Raw genomic sequence first — 16,998 nt, forward strand, 5'->3', positions numbered from 1 at the left:
CAGAGGTCTGACTTGAGCACTCCAGGCATGGCAAAGAGACAGAAAAGGAAGGCACGAAAAAGGTCCCCACTAAATCTTATGTCTCAGATAGTGCATTGTCCTCCATTAAAATGCCACTTAGAAATGAGCATAGCTCAACGAACAAATATGGTGAAAAGTTTGAACGCCACTGCCATTTTACATGAAGTTATTTTTATTTCAAAGCTTACACCTGCTATTTAAAGTGGATTTATTTATCAGTGTAGTATTACAATGGTTTCTGGGATAAAAAAAAAAAAAAAAAAACACTCAACTTAATTTGTTTAAACACACAGACTCTCACTGAGTTTTTTTAAAGAAATACCTCAGTGCATTAGATTTTCTTAAATGTTAAGAAATGTATCTAAACATGCATTTTCCCCTAAGCAGTCAGACAGCAGCACAAGGGCTTATTTGGCCATCAAACCACAACTGATTTTTGACAAATACCTTCTCATGCAGCCCATTTACTTACACAAATACAAGTTTCTACTGGTTTCTTTTAAATAACTGTTTTGCATAGAATCCATTACTCGAATAATTTAGTTGATTAAAAAAATCCTGTTTTAATATTTTCCTAGCAAAACACTTTCTTCAGTGAACAATAGTATGAATTTTGAATTGATGTAATATTGAAACTTTTAAAAATATGGAAGCATGATGAGTATTTTAAATAAATATATTTCTCTAGGGAATTTTCCTCATCACTTCCCAGCTAAGTCCCTATTGGGCTTAAGCCCTATATCGTGATTACTGGCCCTAGCGTATTTTATCAGAATATTACAAATACCCAAGGCACTGAAACCTTGAGAGAGACATTTAAATAAAGTAATAAAGACAGTGATGCCATAATGAAGGCTCCATTTATGCACAGCAAGAAACAGCATCACATAAAGTGCAATCCCCATAATGCCATACCAATGACCTCCACCCTGACCTGCAGAGACCACTGTTTCAAGGGGTGACAGACAATTTAGTCCTTTATCCTTTTGTCATTGAAAACGACTCTACTGCCATAAATTCTAATCAAGTCAAACTGGATGGCAATTTAAAAAAAAAATCTTATAATGCATTTCTATGAGAAAGATAACAGAAAGGAAAAGAAAAAAAAATAATGCTATAGATAGTACATTTTCTAGTAAGGAAAAATCAGTAACCCAACTTTCAACCCTTTCCAATAGTTCATAGATAAATGACATTGAAAATACCCACTCTTACAAGTATCATTGCATGCAATTTCTTTTAGCGTAGAAAAACACAATATCATAAGAGAAAACCAACCACCAATTTTTATTTCAGGTACAATGTTTATAAATAGTGTTCTGTTTACATCTCAGCTCAAGGCTTTAGAACTATGTGCCACAATTCATGTACAGTGTGGTACAACTGAAAAGCAAAGCACAGAGACCAACCCAGCCGCCCAAGGTAGTTGAGACTTTAAGAAAAGCAATCATGAGGTTTAACTTGAAACAATAAAATTATTCCTAGGATGAAAACTGTTAATAAATCATCTTTTAAATTTCATATATATATATATATATATATGTGTGTGTATATATATATATATGTGGAAGAAAATATTTAGGGCATGTTTTATGTGGTCTCACTTCTTCGGCTGAGACTACATGGGCAAACTTTAGTACAGATATTTTTCTAGGGATATATATTACTTTTATCCTGTCTGTGGCCATTTTCCTGACCAAGTTTTTGATGCTACCATTTGAATTTTAGCATCCAACTTGACTGAATGTGGAATACTGAATTCTTGATAGACATAACTAAAAATGAAGCACCACATTGACACAAGCGCTATAAATTCACTAGAGAAGAAGAACAACCTCTTCCATTGAGATTGTTTATCAAAGTCCAGTTCTGAGAATGGTTTTGAATATGTACATTACTAGTCAATACTAAATGACTGTCTCTGTGTGGCATCACTCATTTGATCACACAGTTGAAACATAGTGAGACACAGATCCAGATGCTCTAACAACACCCCCTGACATGCAAATTTGTTCTCCAAACTGTCTCCTACAGCTCAGAGCTTAGCATAATACAACCAGGAACTGAAAAAAGAGATAGTTACTCTACAGGCTTTACAGGAGTAAATAATACACCACTTAATGATATCACAGAGAACTACCTAACCATATGTTTCTCAATGAAATGTGGAGTCATCTCTCCTAAGTGTACTTTAGTTTCCATGGCTGTTCAAGTTAAGCAAAACGTTACCTCTGCTGTAATTACTCTATAAAACACAAGGGCGCTTTTCTGAACTTTCTACTTAAGCTGGCATATGGCTTCTGGTTTCTCCTTCTGGTATTCTGAGATGCTCAGAGCACTGAAACATTCTGCACAGTATGTTTCCCTTTGGATGCTGTAAGTGCAGAGGTGCAATTTAAGGGGAGGCATAAAAGGCCCAATGGTTCCTGGAATTTCCTTTGTTTATCCATAGAGGGCATCAGTATTAGCCATTCTCCTGCAGTTTTGTGCTGAGGGTGCCATACTGTGAGAGAAACAGACTTATCCTCTGGACTGCTAATTTGAACAAGACACAGAAGAAGGAATAAGCTCCAAAGAAATTCATTTATACTGAAATTTCAGGTACAGTAGAACACTGAGCTCCTCTTATTTCCTGGTATTGCTTAATGTATCTCCACGGAAGTAAACATATCAAGATGCACACGATTTGTTTTAATCTGCTTCTTTCATTATAGAAGCACAGTTTTCAGTAATTCAGTGCAGATATTATAGGAATAATGGTGTAAGAGAATATGTTAGAAAATTATTATTTACAGATAAACCTGGATGCTCTCAATTAGTCAGGAAGAATATAATTCTTCATTATAAGTGAAGAGTATAACCAACACTATATGTTAAAAAAAAATCTCAAACATATTGATGTCAAATAAAATAATGGTTCATTAAGTTATCATCCATTAAGTGTTGCCAAAGTTACTGAAAATTCTGGAAGAGAATTATTCTGGAAACTTTTAATTTGTTATGTAAACTAGAATTCTTAAAGTCCCAGTGATATTAAAAACTGAGAGCATAATAGATCTAATAGCTAAGGAAATCTTAGAGAACGTAGGAGCACTTTCCTTCCAACGTGCATTCTATTTTCTGTCTTATATTGTCTCCAGTTTTTTTCTCAGGTTTTCAAAACTCTTCATCTATTGATATCATAGTTACCTAATTGGAAAGTGGAAAATATTCACATTGTGTTTGAAAAGCACTCTATAGACCAAATAAAATTAAGCGAATACATAAGGAATATCAGATATAAGATGTAGATTGTTCTGGGTTCTCTCTCACAAAATCAGAAGTTGAGAAAACCAAAGCGAAGATAAGTGCCTTCTTAAATCTACTATGATTTCTAAACTAAACTATGATTCCTAGGTTAGCCATAAAGATTCCATTTAAGATATATTTTCAATGAAGTTTTAATTCAAATTTTTTTTACCCTCCTGGATTTTTTAAAGTTATTTCTCTACATATGCAAGTTAGTAAGACGTGACATAACAATTTTTAATGGAGGGAAATCTTTTAAAGAATGTTGAGAAACCAAATTAATTATCCCTCTATTGAAACCGATGGGGGGAAATTGAGGGGGAAAAGTTGGGGTTGTAAGTCAAAGTCTACAAAATACATTTACTTTTAAAAATGCATGGAAAGTTTAGGAACAAATAGTCCATTACCTGCAGTTACACTGAATACACAATTGATTACTTTTGAAAAGTCAGAGTGCTTAGTGTTAGATACTCATCATCAGAGAGTATCTGGAGCTTGGCTTTTGCTTTCTCGTAATTTACAATTTTATATGACTTCTCTCACTAAGCCCTGAAATAAAATGAGCTTTTCGAACATAACTCTTCCTACACAGAAAAAACTTTGACTACAATAAAACATTTCTCTAGAGTGAAAATGCTAAAACCTTAATTTCTTGGTATGAAAATTTTATGTCAGAGGTGAAATTGCTGCTTTCTGAAGAAAGAGTAATATAACAGAATTTCTTTAAACTGATATCTATTATACTCTTAACTATAAAATAGTATTTTACCAATAGAATATTTGAAACAGAAAGTTTCTCTGCAACATCCCTATAATGTTTGATTGAGTGCTTGAAATCCGAGGAAATCTCCTCTGTTGAAGCTGGCCTAGAGTTGCCAAACTGTCAAAGCTTCTTTCCTTCTACAGGTTAAAAAATAAAAATAAAGCTTTTTTTTTTTTTTAACTGAATTAATGACTTTCTTAACAAAGCAGTTTATGCACTGATTTTTTTTTTAAGTTCAGAAACACAACTGTTTTTAACATGAAACCAAGCAGTTATCTGCCTGATATATACCTATGTAATCATTATATAATATTATAAAATCATGTATGTATACATATCAGGTTAGTAGATGTATGTATAAACAAGTAGCATGTATTATAGATAGCTAGAGATAGGTAGATAGATATTTAGTGATATAAGCATATAAACACTGGGAAATAATTAAAAGCAAGTGTTTCAGGAGCAACTGTACTGAAAGCCGAATGCCACTCTGTCTTATAAAGTGCTTCTCCAGGAGAGACATCTATCACCATCTATCACTCAGTCACGCGCCTCAACAACCTACTCCCCTTTCTGATTAGAGATCACAGTTGCTTGAGTTGGCTTACAGAGTGTCATCTGTTTGAATGACAGATGTCTTTGCTGGAGTAGCACTCTGCTTGTTCTTGTTTTGTTTATGAAACAAAGATTCCTGAAAGGTCCTGAGCTGTCTGGCACTTAGGATGAGGCTATAAACATCTGTTAAAGGGGAGAGAGCCAGGGAAGGGATGCAAAGGACCTATTTCCTTTCCTCATCACCCTTTTAAAAGAATAGATATTCATTCTAATTGTTATTTCTTTGAACAATCCCTCATCTTTGTTTACCTGGCATAGAATGACTTGTATTGATATTTTCCAGTTCCCCTCTCCAGTCTTTTGACTCCAGATAATAACACTTTACTCTTCTTCCCCTTAACAAAAGGCTGCAAAGCAACCCGAAACCGAGTCGATATTTATTCAATAAATGCTAACCAATTCTCACAATGGAACTGATTTCCTGATTATTATTACCATCTTCTTTTTTTTTTTTTTCAAAATAATTTCTAGCCTGGGGACTCCAGCAATATTTGACAAGTCAAAATGGGCAGCGAGGAAGTTCCTTGTTGGGAAAAGTTTGGAGGACATTCTCCTAAGCCAGCTGGAACGGGCTTCAGTGCCTCGGCCCCTCCAAAATGTGAAGCTTCTGTTTCTAGCACTTAGAAGAAAATTGAATGAACAACAGGGGGAAAAAGAGAGGGGTGGATGTGTGGATTGCTCTTCCGGACAACATGGTAGGACTGAAATGAAATACCTAGACAGACTTACCGAAGAGCTTGCTGGGAGTGTCCTCGCTGTCATTTGATTCCACAGGCGCAAGCAGGGGCTCATTCAGCTCGCTGTCTGAAGTAGCAGCCTTGTCCTCACCTCTCAACTCCGCATTCATTTCACTCCGCACTGACAGCAAGGGCTTACTGACTTGTCCAGCTATCATTGGATCCTAGGATAGGGAAAAAGAGTGAAGGGGAGGAAAAAAGTGGCAGCTTTAGTGTGCGTGTCCTCTCTCCCTCTCCCTTCTCTTCTCTCTCTCTTCCACACGCACACTCTCCCTCTCTCCTCTCTCTCTTATCTCTGGCTGCTCCCGCTGTTATTGCTGGCTGCAGTCAAGTGAAGAGCTATTACAGATCCGAGGAGTTCTCCATTACTCCCCACCCTATTAAAGCTCAACTAGCATGTGAGAGATTCAGGAGGCATCGGAAGGGGCGGCGTGGGGGTGGGGGGGGAACTTCTTTGAAAACAACCTAACCAACACAGCTTTAATTATGGGATATGCTTTTGTGCGGAATGTTTTTACACCTTGTTCTGTCTTTAATGCAGTAAGAAAAAAGAAAGTGCTGGGTTTGTACTTCAGCAACACACTGAAAAGAAAGGCGCACCCTATAGAGGAACCGCCGGCTATTTTAAGAAGCCCTCTCCCTGGGGGACAAGCAATTAAACCCTATCCCTAGAGCAGAGCAAAGAGATAGGGAGAAAAGAGTCCACAAACCGCTGTCACTGGAATAAAAGCGATTTCTTATGTAAATTCCATAAGTACCCTTAGAAGTTGACTTCGTCGGTCCCAGATTTGGGATAGAGACGCTAACCCGAAATCAAATGAATATTTCAAAGCAAACAATACACGACAAAATGTATAAAAATTGGCTTTAACATTTTTAAAGGAATTGGAAAAATACTTACAAACTGTGTTCAATAATTCGGAAACCTACAGCATCTTACACCCAGAGCATTAAAGAAAAAAAAAAATCACCTCCAAAAAAAGGCAAACTTTCAGCCCCAATAATTTAAATCTGCTTTATCTTCAGATTTCTCTTCATTAGGAGAGAATTTTAGGATCAGAAATGTTTTTCAAGTACAGCCTTTTATTCCATTTGCAAACCAAGGTGCATAATATTGTTATGATACAAATACCAGATGCAGAAGGAAAAGAAAAGCAAGAAGTGCCCTTTTTGGCTTATCTGGGAGCTATTTATTGCCAAGTTCATGCCTAAATGGTTCCTGAGCAGGAAACAGGTGACCAGCACAGGAGCAGGTGGGGCCACATGCTCTCTTATCCCATCATTACATTGGTTGCAGTATGCCTGTGGTTATTTTTTTTTAATGTATTCATGCCTGAAAAGTGAATTTGATATGACACATGATAATCTATGAAAATGTTAATCAATACAAATAGTTTAAGCTGTCATCAAATGCACTTCTTTAGTCAATACTCATACCACTGAAAACAATGTCACTGTCACCAGGGCTTAATTTGCACAGCACTTAAATATTGGACTCTGTGCATCAATGCACTTCTTCTTCAAATACTGTAGGTAAACACATTTTCTCCCTATTTAAGGCTGAAGCACTCAGCACATATTTAGCTGAGCTGAATCCTCCCTTTTGAATACCTTGATAGGTCCACTGGAGGGCAAAATTAATACTTAATTGAATCTCACAGTCATCAAAATAATCAATACTTTTTTATTATTTATTCTTTACAGTCTGTTGACTGTTTCAAACCTCTAAGGGAATGGTGGAAAGGATTCATGGCTTTGAAACACTGTCATTTAACAAGGTAATTTTCAGTGGGGCATTAGGGGTTGTGAAACATATAATAAAACAAAAATGGTGGCTTATAATAGGAAGAAAGAAAAGAATTATATTTCTGCCATCTAACAAAACAGGATAAATAAAAAAGCAAGTGCAGAGAAAGAGCAAGAAAGGAGGGGGACGAGGGTGAGAGAAAAACTGGCTTTTGAAGGGTTTTATCATATCAAGAGCAGAGCGGAGCTTTCATAATGCTGACATTTCTCATCCTGACAATCCTAAACAAGTGCAAAGGATGAGATCGCAGATATCATCTTTCATCACATTCCCCAGCTTAAGAACCAACATGACAGCTCCTCTCCCCTTTATACTGTTAATTACTAAATAAAATACTACTCTCTGTCAGCATCAGATTATTGCAGATAGCAACCACAAACATTTCTCTATTGTTTCCCCCCTCTGAAACGATGATACCTACCTTGAACTCTTTAGAAAATAAATTAGGCTTGTCTCACCATATTGTAAATATTTGAAATATAATCAATGTAATCAATGTGGTCGATTCACAGTATTGTCAGCCTAAAATTGCTGGTGATAGATTAGCATTTCATATACCATGTTTGGTCACTAAGATTTGGAGTTCCTGAAAAGCAAGGGGAAGCAGGCAGAGGGGAAAGAAGATACAAAATTCTCAAAATTTCCCCAACTTTCTTTCCTCTGTATCTAAGAAAGAATGTGTGTTCGGATTCTTCTGATTCAGTTCGTGGAGAAGAGCGGGTAAGGAAGAGAACACTGCTTTATTACATGGTTTTGATAAGGATACTCATCATGTGAAATAAAGAGCCCAGGTTTAAATTTAGTACATTCTTTTTACTCTACAAAACATTGAATACTCAATCTCTCTAATCTAAAGGAAGGGGTGTGACTTGAGTCTTTGAGACTCCCAGTCTCGCAGTCCACACTGCTCATTTGAGCATTTTTTAAGGTAGTGTTAACGGTAAACTTGTGTTTAGAATGGCATGCACTCTCTTCATGATAAACCAAACATGGTTATTCATGTATCAGTGAATATCTGGATAATGTTAAAGCAAAAAATATTCTGTTCTTATTTTATCTATGAATGGTCAAACTGAATTCTGAACCACATAGAAGAGCTAAAATGCAGCTGCTAAGTTCAAGTGCACTTAAATCTTTAAGCTGTTCAGTCTGGTTGATGTGTGCAAAGCATGTACTGGCAGATGGTATATTTTCATTGACCATTAGCTCTTCTTTAAATTACTTTTATGTACCTCTTACATGGCTAGGTTTCCAAATAGTGTCTCTCAGTGACTTGAGCTTAGAAAATTCAGGAGTTTGTCATTCAAGTACTCATTTGATTTTTTTCATCTTACAAAGCACTTTACATTTGCCACGATGCAGCTACAATCCACATATATGTGTGCATGACATGGTTAAACAGAAAACCCCCAGTGAGGCAGAGAGCAGACAGCTTTTAATCACAGTTGCAGCCGCTGGGGGGTCCATTTGAAAATGTGTCACAAGCAGTAACCACTGAATACAGTCATATAAGTGAGGGAGGAATGCCTCTTTCAAGCAGCACTCAGCTTGGAAGTCATTCTCTCCCTGCCAAAAGTGATGGCAGTCTGTAAAATTCCTTTCTGCCAGAGTGAGGAAAGGATTTTCCAATGTGTACCTGCATAAGTGCTTGTAATGTAATGTAATGTAATGTAATGTAATGTAATGTAATGTAATGTAATGTAATGTAAGCAAGTTGCAACTTCAATATGTACAAAGATCTCTGCAGCAGCAAACAGGAACAGAAATAGCTTTTGAGGCAAAAATATTGGGTTGGTGCTGACTTCCTATTTGAAAATCTGACATTGTCACAACTACAGTTGAAGAAGTTGGGACTTTTCTGTAATTCGCTTATCAGCTCTCATAGAAAAAGTAACTAATCCAATAAGAACAATGAGAAGTATGTGTAAGAATAGAACATGGCATGTGCCAATACAGAACACTCATAAGGATCAACAGAGATCCAGGAGCCGGATAGTGAATTTGTATCAGCAGAATCTCAAGACAAATTTCATCATGTTCTGCAATGAAGGGACTGTAATCAACATCAGAACTACACAGAAATTATTTAAATCATCTTCAGATTTAAATGTTACAGAATGAAAATATGTCCCATTTATTGAATGCCTTTACCATAGGCACTTCAGATATATTTAATGTCACCCAAACTGTGCCAGGTATTAATCCCATTTTAAGGTTAAAGGACTGAGACTCAGAGAGGCCATACAGCTAATAAGTGGTGAAGCTGTATTTTCAACCCTAGTAGATTCATCTCCAAAGATCAACAATTTTTATATTGCACAGTAGGTACTGGATGAAAAAAACGAGGCTTACGGACTTAAAAACTCATGGGGTTTCCCAGAACTTAAATTATGGACTGTGAAGGATGTTAAACCCTGGATAACAGATTCCCAGAGCATGCTGTGTATAGTATTTTCTTCCCTTCAGATTCTAGGAACAAAACACTTCTGTGTCTGACACTCCTTGGGTGAAATTCGTAGAGTAATATTGTATAGTAGACAGGATATCAGGCAGTATCAAATGTCCAGGTATTCATTTAGGTTCATTCTCTACATAAACTTAGCAAACCACTTAACCACTTTCATCCTTAGTTTTCTCATCTAGAAAATGAAATGGTTGCCATAAAACAGTATTTCCCAAAGAAAATTGGTTTGGAAATAAGATCATAATTTATTTTTATGTTTTTATTTTCTATGTGATATATATATATATATATATATATATATATATATATATATATATATATATGTATGTATTGTTGAAAATTTGAGACAGAATAATTGTCCCAGATGATATTCTACAACAAAAGATTTTTGCAATCACATGCACACACTTGAAAAGTCTACCAAGCAAGAAACAAATTCAATTCTGCTTCACCTAGCAGTTCCCAAAATTATCTGACCATGGAAGAGCTTTCCCTTATTATCTTTATTATATTATCTAATGGATCTAGTGCTTCTTGAAACTTATTTTAGAATGTGCCCACTTAGATTACAGCTAATGTAAATTAGCTAATACAGATTAGAGCTCTAATTTTTAACAATTTTGCAAAAATAGGCTAGAAGTCATCAACAAGTACACATCTGTCTCACATTCTAATAACTTTTACCTAATTAATATTCCTTTCAGTTTATTTATATACAATTACACACAGCTTAGTACATACTAACTATATATTCTCATCATATACTAATTCCCAATATTTTTAATATAATTTTTAATTAAAGATGTCCTCGTGTATTTTTATTATAAAACCTTTATTTGAAGAGCAGATATAGAACACTGTATGAAAAAATAGAACTCAACTTGGGCTTTTACCAGGCTGTTAAAAAATAATTCCAGGTAAACAAAGATATAATTCAGCTAAAAGCCTTCCATAATTTAACCAGCAAAGTTTTCGTAAGCATAATTATTCTCATTTTATAGTCAAAGAAACTAAAGATGCGAGATTATTAACTTAGCAAAGCATCCGTGTTCAGTGGCAGCCATGCAATGGAAATACCCGTACCCCTCTAAACTAAACTTGGACTAGGTCCAGCATATTTTTATGTACATACAAACCAACTATGAAACAGGCAATCAGAAAGGCTTTTAGAAAAATGTAAATAAAACAGGCTAACTTTAAAAATCCAAAGAAACAATTTACTTGGTTGTGAAGAGCCAGAGTATTCCTCCTTCCATCAATATAAAAAACAAAAAACAAAAAACATGCTATTTGACTTTTGGAAGTAAGACCACAGTTTATTTTTTTTTCTGTTGATGTAAGTTATCTATATTTATTGTTGAAAATTAATGAAGATCAAAAGACACTAAAAACACCATAAATTCCCCCCTCCACTGATTATTTTATTTTAAATGTCACTTCCTATACTGCAAACAAAAATTGTTTTGAGAAAAGCAGAAAATCTCACATTTTAATAAATAATAAAGAGACATAAATTTACATTATAATGAACTTAACTACAAAATTTAAACATATATACCCTTTATTTTCACAGCAAAATGTTGATCCCACCTTGTATTTCCTCCCTCAACCCAGTATTCCCAACTACTATGTATTTCCCCTATCTCTCCACTTTACAGTTAGTGTGGCTGAATTCTTATTTAATTCTATCTCAAAATAAATGAGAATTCTGTGAAAATCAAGCAGAGTATTTAAAATTCAAAATAAATGCTAGGTTTAGAGTTTGCAGTACTGAGGAGACTTCAGGAGACCTCATGGCTGCTCCTTGATTTAGCATTAAGCACCTGCATGACCACAAGTGAATCACCATGTCTTCTATCTTGGTTTCCATACCAACAAGGCTTTATATATCTCAAGGACCATATTCTGAGGCTAGAGTGAAGTAATGTACAGATAATGTATATGAATATGCTTTGAAAGATAGAAAATGTCACACTGATAGACCACTGTCCATCACACTGCTTTCCATATTAAAGCATACAATTGATTGTGGGTTACTTTTCCCTCCTGTTCCATTTTGAACAGGAGAACATGCTGTAGTGGTGTTGTGGTGTGCCATCCAGATCTCCTTTTTGAGACCAATACACTCATTTACCAGCTGCCAAGGATGCTGGCTGAGAATGTCTCACAGCTGAGTCCTTCCCCAGGACTTGCCTTTGTCTGAAGGGAACTGCTTCTCCAAGGTCATGTTCTTTTCTCAGGAAGCAGCCTACATTTTGCCTTATGGCCTGCAAAACCTAAAATATTTATTCTCTGACTCTTTACAGAAAAGATTTTCAGACCCCTGAGCTCTACCCTCAGTCATTTCCCTTAATCAATATTCATGTGCCAGGGCTGGCATTTAATCAGGACTACCCCACAATGGGCTTAGCCACCATGAATTCTTCAGCTGCCTCTGCTCATTGTTCACTGTCCACCACTCCCTCACTGTTCATTGTCCACCATTCCCTGCATTTTGCTGATTAGTATAATTTATCTTATTTTGAGTTAAATCAACATTAATGGAGATTGAAATATGTATTAGCTAAAATATTTTGGAGACATTCCTGTCATCTACATTCTTGTGGCTAAGGGACTAAGGCTTGATCCCCAAATTGTCCCGTGTCGGATCTTTGGGGCAGAGAGTTCTAGTTGCCTGATGCTGAAACAGATCTTGCTTCTCAGATCTTTCTAAATCTGTATTAATAAATCTTCTATGTAAGGTATGTTAAGTTCACTGAAAATACAGAATTATGATTTTTTCAAGCTTACAAACAAATTAAACAAATTATTTTGGTATTCTTTGTTAATAAAAGTGTACTTAATAAATATCTATACATATGGCAGCTTTTGGTCTCAGAGCTTGCTTTCATTATAACTAGGCATCAAAGCTTTGGGAGTGTAGCAAGCCCTTACCTGCCTCTAACCATTACTGACTACCACTATCCACCAAAAGAACCCGATAGTTATGCATACAGAATTTATGTAGGTCATTAGCAACACAAATCCTCTCTTAGGGCAGGCAGGCAAGGTCATTACAGAGTGAAATAGGGTTTAGAGCCCCTGTTGAGAAGATGCCCTGGGCAAATTACACTATTTGCTGCCCTCAGAAATCCCTAACACTTTATCTAAGGGTTATTTAGTTAAGGTGACTGTCCAGAATCATCTTGAAAGAGTAAGATAAGACTGCAAAATATCTGATTTGCTTTAGTGTCAGAGAATGGTATTTTATTTAAGTGTGTACATATGAGCACAGTTTAAGAGTCTCTTGTCTCTTTGTTGAACCTCAAATAAATATGCAATCTCTTTCTCCCATCAGTCATCACCCAAGGTCTCTAGCTCTTTCTTAATCCCACCATAAATAAGTGCTGCATCCTCTTAACTATGCTTATACTCTAGAGACAACTCCAATTATAGATTAAAGCATCAGACACAGCTGTATTTAAACAAAATCAAGCAAATAATACAAGCAAAACAACTTATCAATGCAAATCTGTAGGTTGAAATAACAATCAGTCGAACAGGAGTCTACTAGTTCTGGACTTCTATAAAACTTCTGCTGTGCAGTTAGGCACACTTCATCTAGATCGTTACCTTGAACCTGTATAGATCCTTTACCCCAAGAGGTTAAAATGACTGTATGGGTGATGCTTCATATATACTTATCTGGGACGAAAGGTAGACACTGATATTGACAACCTAATAGCACCATCAATTCAATTTCTGCTGCCTTTGTAAAAAAGCATCAATAAGAGTTCAATCCAGGCTCATCTAGATCTGTTCTTTTGGTAATAGTGTTACACAGCAGTATCGACATTGCATACACATACCCTATATTCATACATTCTTCGTAATCCGATGGCTTCAAAAAGGTATCAGAATTTAATCAGAATATAACTCAGATTCAAGTGAATTTGCATTTAGTGATTTAAATGTACAAAGAGGAACATCCAATTTCTATCCCAAAAAAGCTTATTTTCAGCCTCTTAGAAATTCTAATAGGTAATTAATGTGTGTATGTGTGTGTGTATAGATAGAAAGTCTCCACGTTTGTAAACTTTTGCCAATGTGGATGACATAGCTCACTGAATGGGAAGGCCTAGTCTCTAGTGCCAAGGTTTTCAAACTGAGCACTGAACAGAAAAGCCTTAAGGTTTTTACGGAGATGCTTCCAAGACTTCAAAAGGATGCAGGGGAGGACCAAAGTGTCCGTTCCCAGTATTTAACACCATATTGGTCCCTCTCATCTATTTCACATGGCATTTTCAGTATACTTGAAAAAAGTGTTTCCTCGCTATGCCCATATTATATATTTGCAATACATCAGAGATGCAATAAAATTACAACTCTTTTTTCTATGAGATAATTATTTACCTTTCCAAAATACTTAAGTGTTAGACTCTATAGTTGAGATATTTGAGTTCTTTGCAGTTAGACTTATCTTAGAATTCCAAATACCAAGCATTGTGTCTGATATAAAATAGGCTCTCAATAAATGTGTTTTGGTTGATTGATTGATTGATCGATTGACTGATTGATTATGAGGAAGGTAGGAAGGAGTAAGGAAGGAAGGAAGGAAGGAAGGAAGGAAGGGAAGGAAGGAAGGAAGGAAGGAAGGAAGGAAGGAAGGAAGGTAAGTAAGCAGATAGCCTAAGGGCAAGGATTAACCTTGACTGTTATTTTTGATGTTTTAAACATACATTTAATTGTGTCTGAAATTGCACAGTATGAAACTAAGGCTTCATCTTATCTGTCTGGCATGCTCACATATACACACTGAACCATTTTCTGCTTCCTGAAATGGAAGTGGGTCTGGTTTTGTATGCTTATGTTACTTTGTTTTATTATAGGATAAAATGGAAGAATTTAATAGTAACACTAAAAGGGAAAAGGGAAGTAAGTTTTTTTTTTTTTCCTCCCTGAGACTGAAGTTGAATGGGAGAAAAGTTACCACTGGTCCAGGGGATAAGTTCACCCAAGCAAAGGCACAAGAACTCGGGGTGGCCCCAGAAGAGCGCAGGGCCTGCCCACCACAAGCCCAGCGTCAAGCTCTGTCCATGCCCCTGTTCAGCCTGGAAGAGTCTCCCTCTCACCAGGGGAAGCCTAACACTACTCCTACACAATTCACTCTCCTTCTCAGTAATCTCGTGGTCATTCAAGAGCAGAATCATCTCATACACACAGCATATTAGAAATATAATTTTATTATAAATGTTCTATCATTTTTCTCAGAGGCAAATATTCATTTAAATGAATAATACATTAAATATGTGGAGATGTCTAATTTTATTCTTCCATTCTGAATGGCAAAAGATACACGGTTGAGGAGAAAAACTTTTATTGCAAGAAATGTCCAGTTCCCTATAGTTTCAAATTTCCATAAATAAATAGAAAATTCCATTCTGCCCCCTGCTGACAGACTAATATTCCTAAAAATCTAGTTTGAAACCTGATGGTTTCCTCACTACTTTCTGAGTAAGATCTAAATTGCTTAACATCCCAGACCCTCAGTAGTCAGCCCAGGCGCTGCAGCAGGGGCATATGGATAGTCACAGTACAGCCATAGAATATGCCATGCACATTTTTGTAATGACTGCAAACATATTAAGATGATTTTCTGGCAGGTGGCAATTAAGTGTCGGAGTGCTGCCTTGCCTAGCTTGCAGAGATGCCGTCCCCTTGGCCCACAGTGAGCGACAGTGGCCAGCCTCATTAGGATCTTGCATGTCTGGAGGCCCACAGTGCCAGGGTAAGAACTTGGATACTGGAGCAAAGAGCCTGTGAGTGCGCCTGGGTTCACCTTATCCTCACTGAAAGGCCTGGGGCAAGGAATTCATTACATCTCTCTGAGCCTCAATTTCCCTGAAAGGAAATGGGAGTAATTATAGTATATGCCTCATGGGATAGTTGTGCAGATTAAATAAATAATTCACAAATAATGCTCAGAAAGACCGACTGCATAGTAATAATAAGATGTATATGTTGTACTTTGAGACTCTTCTGACAAAGTATGACCATATGTCCATTTTATTATGGAAAAGCTCCTTAGCCTTCATCAGATTTTCAAAAAGATTTACGATCCACCTCCCCATTCCTCCCACAAAAGATCAGTAAGTAACCACTGCTGAGGTATCAAGGCCTATTGCTGCATCCTTCTACTCCAAATATTAGGACAATGCTTGGCACATAATAAACCTTCACTAAATATCCATTGATTTTATTTGAAAAACAAAAACAAAAATCAATATCTATAAATGATGGAAGAAAAGTCCAAAAATAGATTTTGAAAACTAAATTACTTTTGAGAAGGAACTTGTTTTGTAAATCCCGAAGCTTTATTTTACGAAAGAAGTTAACTGTCAGGGGGTATAAAGTCTGTAGAATTGTATCCCTGAGCTAAAACAATATCTGACTTTTGATATTCCAAGGTTCACGTACCCACATTCTCTACAGGAACCATTCTATTTTTGTTCAAAAGGCCATTGCCTAATTGATATCATTAATATTTGTTTTCCTTTCCTCTGCTCTCAAACTGCAGTAACACGCGCTGGACACTGACAATGTGAGTTGCTACATTTGCTACTTCCTGTTCTTCCTCACAGTCCAGGTGGCTTTCTTTCAGCCAACAACAGCTCCTGTGGAGTTTTCCTCTCATTTTCTGCCTTGGGCTTGTACGTGGCGGCTATACTGGCCCCAGCTGCTCCCTTTCCCTCCCTCTCCTGTAATCCACTCTCCTTTAATATTCCAAGGGTGACCCTTGACTGTCCTTTGAATGCCTCTTCAATTCAAAAGGCTTCTGAGCTTTTAAACTGAGCAGAGATAACATAATTCCAAGGAAATGGGGGTGGGGCAGGAGGGAGAATGTGATTGGAAAGATTAGCTAAATCTTCTCATTCCTGGGGATTTGGGCTCTCACAAATACATGAACTGGGAGGTTTGTTTTTTATGGGTTCTCCCCACCCAATCAGCTCTTATTAACCTCTATTAAAAATATTTTGTTTCCAATCCAAACTATAAAAAGAGACTTAACTAAATATTTCTTTAAATCTCTAGTCTTTAAAATTGAGGGCAATTTAAAAACAAGGCTGGCTTTTATTAATATTTACTTATGTCCTCTTTAGTTTGCAGATTGGGGATGGCTCTGAATCAGGGTCTACTTAAAAAAAAACTGATGCAGTTCAACAAATATTTATTGACCATTCATCCTTCATCCTGCATGAGATATTGTGTGAGGGACTATGGGGAATGCAAGGATCAAGAAACATTTGCTACTATCAAAAATGTC

General features: G+C 36.4%; 1 protein-coding gene across 1 annotated transcript in view; it reads right to left on the reverse strand.

Annotated features, from left to right (window-relative positions):
* POU6F2 (POU class 6 homeobox 2) overlaps positions 1 to 16,998 on the reverse strand; it is a 457,914-nt gene that overhangs the window by 337,824 nt on the left and 103,092 nt on the right. Inside the window, exon 2 of the mRNA XM_039849138.1 lies at positions 5,417 to 5,588. Within this exon, the coding sequence (XP_039705072.1) occupies positions 5,417 to 5,588 (172 nt within the window). The remainder of the gene's footprint in view (positions 1 to 5,416; positions 5,589 to 16,998) is intronic.

This window comes from Pteropus medius, unplaced genomic scaffold, assembly GCF_902729225.1.
Source record: "Pteropus medius unplaced genomic scaffold, Ma_sr-lr_union100, whole genome shotgun sequence".
Taxonomy (NCBI): domain Eukaryota; kingdom Metazoa; phylum Chordata; class Mammalia; order Chiroptera; family Pteropodidae; genus Pteropus; species Pteropus medius.